This window comes from Anser brachyrhynchus (assembly GCF_964034855.1).
Source record: "Anser brachyrhynchus genome assembly, chromosome: 2".
NCBI classification, from domain to species: domain Eukaryota; kingdom Metazoa; phylum Chordata; class Aves; order Anseriformes; family Anatidae; genus Anser; species Anser brachyrhynchus.
The window spans coordinates 125,041,491-125,047,095 of record NC_137695.1 but is presented as its reverse complement, the minus strand read 5'-3'; the positions used below and the strand labels follow the sequence as shown (position 1 = coordinate 125,047,095).

General features: G+C 52.0%; 1 protein-coding gene across 1 annotated transcript; it reads right to left on the bottom strand.

Moving 5' to 3' along the window:
* Positions 1 to 136: 136 nt before the first annotated feature.
* RRS1 (ribosome biogenesis regulator 1 homolog) lies at positions 137 to 1,425 on the bottom strand. The gene has a single exon (XM_080581608.1). The coding sequence runs from the start codon at positions 1,390 to 1,392 to the stop codon at positions 277 to 279; it is 1,116 nt and encodes a 371-aa protein (XP_080437734.1). The 5' UTR covers positions 1,393 to 1,425; the 3' UTR covers positions 137 to 276.
* Positions 1,426 to 5,605: the final 4,180 nt, after the last annotated feature.

The window sequence follows — 5,605 nt, the reverse complement described above, 5'->3', positions numbered from 1 at the left end:
CCAGGGAATGCTGCAGCAGCCAGCCAGCCACGAAGCTGGTACCTGGCCACCCTGCAAAGCCCCCAACCCCACGAGCTCCCCCTGGATGGAGCACACCGTCCTCCTCAACTGCCACCTGAGAGCCAAACGCAGGCCATTTTAGAAAAAACGGAGCACGTTTATTGACAACGAGGTGTGGGAGCAGCACACAGGGCAGGTGGCTGGCACCAGCAGTCCCTTCGTGCCCCTCAGCAGGCGCCCCCAGCCTGTGACACACACAGTCCCCCGGTCCCTGCCTCAAGCCTTCTTCCTCTTGCCGCCTCCAGCACTGCCACCTGCAGGGCGCTGCTGCCGCCGGGCCCCGCTCTTCTTGCCACCACGGCCAGGCCGCTGCTGCTGCCGGCGGCCACGCTTCCCACGCTGCCCCCGCTTCTTGCCCTTGGCAGAGGCGGCCTCGGCGTCCTCCTCGCGGAGCTGCTTGTTGACAGCGCGGGTGATGTCGAGGGCCGGCTTCTTGCTGTTCATGGTCCGCAGCAGCTCCAGCTGCCTCCCGCGCTCGGCCGCCAGGTCGCCCAGCACCGGCTGGAAGCGCCGCTTCTTGCCGCCGCGGCCTCGGGGGGGCAGCTCCACCGGCTCCTTGGGCAGTCGGGGCTGGAAGCGGCCGAGCGAGGCGGTGGAGACGCGGGCGACACGGGCGGCCAGGCCCAGCTCCTCGCGGCTCTGGTGGCCGGTGGGGTGCAGCGGCGGGGCGGGGACGGCGGTGGCGGCGCGGTGAGCGCGGGCCAGGTTGCGCAGGCGGTTGAACTCGTTGCGAGCCACCCGCTCCCGCTTCTCCTGCCGCTTCTTGGCGAACTGGTCCTCCTCCGGGTCGGCGCCCGCCGGCACCTCCACCAGCCAGGAGCGGGCCGGGTCTCCGCCCGCCCGCCGGTACCCCCAGCGCCTCCGCCACTCCTTGGCCTGCTCGTCCCACACCAGCGAGCTCCGCTTGCGCCGCCGGATGCCCTTGAGGCGGGCGAACTGCTCCCAGCGGGTCGGCGGCCGCGGGCGCGGCGGCGGCTTCTCGCGGGGCAGGCGGCAGGAGGGCTCGGGCAGGCGGGCCACCAGCGGCCCCGCCGCCCCGCCGGCCCGCTCGGCCGGCAGCGCCCAGAGCTGCGCCACCAGCAGCTGCACGTTGTCGCGGGCCAGCGCCCGCAGCACCGCCTCCCGCCGCGGCCCGGCCCCGCGCAGCCCCGCCGCCGGCGGAGGGTTGGGGTCGAGCGCCAGCAGGTTGCCCAGGTCGAACTCCAGCTCCAGCTCCTTCTCCACCGACACGCCCCGGGGCTGCGGCGGCGGCTGCGGCTCCCCCGGCGGCGCCTCCCGCTCCCCCGCCGCTGCCGCCGCCAGCAGCTCCTCCACGCGCACCGCCGCCGCCATTTTGTGCCCTGGAAACGGAAGAGAAGCCACTAAACGTCAGTGCGACGGAAGTGCCCCGCCCCGCTGCCTGCCGGGAGTTGTAGTCCTGAGGGTTGTAGTCCTGCAGACTAGCTGGGAGGGGTGGGGAGCGGGGCATGCTGGGAAGTGTAGTCTGCGCGGCTGGCCTTGGCCTCCCGGGGGGGTGGGGGGGGGCGTTACACCCTGCAGGGCGCCTGCACCACTTGTGCCCGTTATTTACCGTTGTTTAATCGCCAGCACGCTGTAATGGCGTTGGGCTCCCTCAGTGAACACCTCAGGCGTGCAGGCTTCCCAGTGAGGCCTGCGAAATCCCCAGCGAGCTGCCCCACGCTCCTCTGCCCAAACCCCTTGCCCGCCATCATGCACAGTGCTGAGGCAGCAGCGCTGGAAGGGCATGGCGTGGAAGGGGCAAAGCCAAAGCGTGCTTGCCTGCTGTCTGCAGCACGTAGGGCTGCTGCTGCTGCCATGTACAGGGTGCCCAGGGCGAGCAAACGGGGCCTCGCAGCTCTCCCTGCCACTGCACGTGGTGTGCTGGCATTCCAACAGCAAGCAGGTTTAAGCCTCATGAACACAAATATATATATCTTAACACATTGTTCATATTGGTTTAAGCCTCATAAACACAGAATCAGAGAATCACAGAATCGTCTAGGTTGGAAGAGACCTCCAAGATCACCGAGTCCAACCTCTGACCTAACACTAACAAGTCCTACACTAAACCATATCACTAAGCTCTACATCTAAACGTCTTTTAAAGACCTCCAGGGATGGTGACTCAACCACTTCCCTGGGCAGCCCATTCCAATGCCTAACAACCCTTTCCGTAAAGAAGTTCTCCCAATATCCAACCTAAACCACCCCCTGGCGCAACTTTATCCCATTCCTCCTCGTCCTGTCACCAGGCACGTGGGAGAATAGACCAACCCCCACCTCACTACAGCCTCCTTTAAGGTACCTGTAGAACATGCGCAGGGCTGAGGCAGCAGTGCTGGAAGGGGATGGCGCTGAGGGGGCAAAGCCAAAAGCGTGCTCGCCTGCTGTCTGCAGCACGTAGGGCCATGGCCACTGCCATGTGCATGGTGCCAGGGCGAGCAAAGGGGGCCTCACAGCTCTCCCTGCCACTGCACGTGGTGTGCTCACATTCCAACAGCAAGCAGGTTTAAGCCTCATGAACACGAATATACATATCATAACACATTGTTCCTATTGGTTTAAGCGTCATAACACATATATACACATCATAGCATGTTGTTTATAGCTGAAAGTTGCCTCTGCAGAGCCGTGTCTGTAAGTGCTAGCAGCTGTACCAAAATTCAAGCCCTCTACCAGCTCTGCTCAGACCGACACGTGCCCTGTGGGCAAGTCTCCGTGTAGAGGAGGGAGGAGAGGACAGCGTTAGGACAGCAGTATCACCTGGCAGATGTCTCCTCAGGCATCATGATAAGTGAGGTGATCGGATGATACTGCATACACCCAAAGGTCAGCTGGGTCAAAGATACCTCCATACTATTTTTAAACAAATGAGCCATGGAGGAATCCTTTTATAGCTATACGGTGATTTGGCTTCTGCGGCCATGACATTTCGAGCTGATCCCGGGTGCCCCGAAAACAAGCTCATGGTAGCATTGAACTGCAGCCAGGGAAAGTGGTGGGAGTTTTTATATGAGAGACAATTTTCTGCTAAGTTAAATCACATCTCTACCTTTACATTATGTCCAGAGTGATGGAAACAGTTCTGGCACAGTAGTGTTTTTGGGATGAAAATAAATTGCTTGGCTTGTAAACGGAGATGAACATCTTTATAACTATGATAAAGTCTTACTTTTTTTTTCCCTGAGTCAACAGTTACGAGTATGATTCATATACCATGGAACAGCAGGTTCTCTATGCGTTTCAAGGCAGATCCGATGGCATAGACCGTTTCCCCATTTACCACAAGATGGCATCGCACTGGAAACTATTTCGTTCTTTCCTGGACGGCTCATGCTTTCACGTGGAAATACAAAAAAAAACCCACAACTTTAAAGTCAGGTCTTCGAAGAGATCTACATGCACTATGAGATTGGATTTAGGCGTATATTTATACTTTTGAGAAGCATAAGGTCCATCGTTTTGGAAGTCTGGTCAATATCTTTACACTGATCCCTGCACTATCCTGAGAGTTATTCTTAAGCAGTTAGCTCTTTGAGTTCTTCAGTTTGTATTTGCACAGAACCCAAAAGCCTTCAGGTAAGTGACTAGGTATAGAAGGATTTAACCGTTAGTATTTATTACACTTCCAGACATGCCTTGAGAGTTTGTGATTACTGTGTATCACTATAACAGCAGAAGGAGCACATACTCCGCATTGGTCTGTTTTACCTGACAGCCTGCACCTGCTAAGGAAGAAAAAATCAGAAGCTCAGAAGGTAAAAATTCGCTTCCTGGCAACTGCTGTTTAGAACTGAATTCCAGCCTTCCTTTTTATTCCAGAAATTGTAACTTGCTATGTGAGTGCTTACAAAGCAGTAAACAGAACTATTGATTTGCTACATGGCTTCAGTGTTGCTTTGCAGTCATAACCTAACCAGGGCGCCCTTATGGTTATTGGTAGGCAGCTCTACACGGGGTCTCAGACTGAGTTCAAATGTGATTTTATATAATGGCCTTTTTTCTCCTTTTGCTGATCTTCCTTGCGTGTTTCATTGCTGAAAGCAATGAATCATTTAGCCTCTATGTACATGATTGAACAGTAGCAATTATAATCAACAGAGGAAATCTGTAAATGCTTTAAATTGTTTGTTTGTTTATTTGCTCTTTATGAAAATCCTGAAAATCACACTTTCAGCAGACTAGGTAAGTCTTTGAAACTAATCACAAGTAGATGTTACAACACATTCTTAAAGCGTTTCAAAAAACACAAACAAATCATTTAAATCCCTGTTTAGAGAATAAGCCTGAAAAAAAATTATTGCATCTTTTTAAAGAATCAGACTTTTAAAGAACATGGGTGAAAACCTTCAAGCTGAAGTCTTTGATGGTTTTGCTCTAGTCCTTGGCAATGTCAGTTTTAATTTATCTCGAGCAGAAATTTCATAGTCTTTGTATAGACCTCCTTCTGTTGTGTAGAAGAAAGAAATATATGCTTAGTTTACAGACAACACCATTTTTTTTTGGTCCTGTAAGCACTGAAGAACAGACATAACTGAGTAATGAGCTTCACTCTACTGTGCTTCAAGTTTCCTCAGTGCAATGTTGTGTTACTGAGGTCTGACTACAAAATTATTACAGCTGTACACAGTGATGGCACCCACGTGCTGCTGTACAGGGTGATGGACAGGACATCTCTGAGCTTGCGATTTCACAGTGTGGTTGGTACAGTGGTAGTTTGAAGAATGTTTGAATGGATTTGTAAACCCAACAGGATTTATAAATGGAGTCATGGATATTTTGGGAAACTATCCCATTGTGGAAGTGGTTTCTTAGATGCTCACTGAGCATCGCATCAGAGCCCCACTTTGACCTTATAACGCTCAGTTTATAGCTGAGAATTACAAGCAGGCACACAGCTTCCAAGAAGTGAATAGACGTGTGTACTGCTGAAATTTTGGGGTTTTGAAAAGACAAAAGAATGATATCAATGTTGAATTATGGAAATTACATTTAGGAAATAAATATTTTTGTCTTATGCTTGCTCCAGCTTTCATAACAGGCTTTTACAGCAATTTTTTTAAGGATGAATTTTTAGATTCTCCTCTTTTGGGTACCGAGTTTTAGAATCGCATATATCACATTTCTCCAAATGTGTCTGGATTTGTGAGTGCTCAGCACTCACTCAAAGTACTTGAAATCAATTGCCCTTAACTGCAGGCCTTCGCAATCCATAGATACTTGACCAATTTCAGTCTTACCCTCCCTCTTCTTTCATGAGGTTCTCTGTCTCTTCAGTATGAGTGATAGAAATACGTAACTCATAGTGTGTGTGCATGTGTCTGTGTGCATGCTTAATTCCTCAGTGATTGCTTACTTTCTGTACAGTGAGATGATCAGATAGAAGTTGGATGCTGTGATAAAGTGCAGACTTTCTTTGTGGTGAGAAAAGCTGCAGTTTTGCTTTGTTGCTGTGTTTGTTTGGTGTTTTTTACCATAATAGTGGTTTATACGAACAACATGAGGTGGCAGAGTGCAATTTGCAGAAGCACTTGTCTGAAACATT

What these genes read in the sequence shown, in the direction of transcription:
- RRS1 (XM_080581608.1), bottom strand. Translation starts at nt 1,392, where the DNA reads ATGGCGGCGGCGGTGCGCGTGGAGGAGCTGCTGGCGGCGGCAGCGGCG.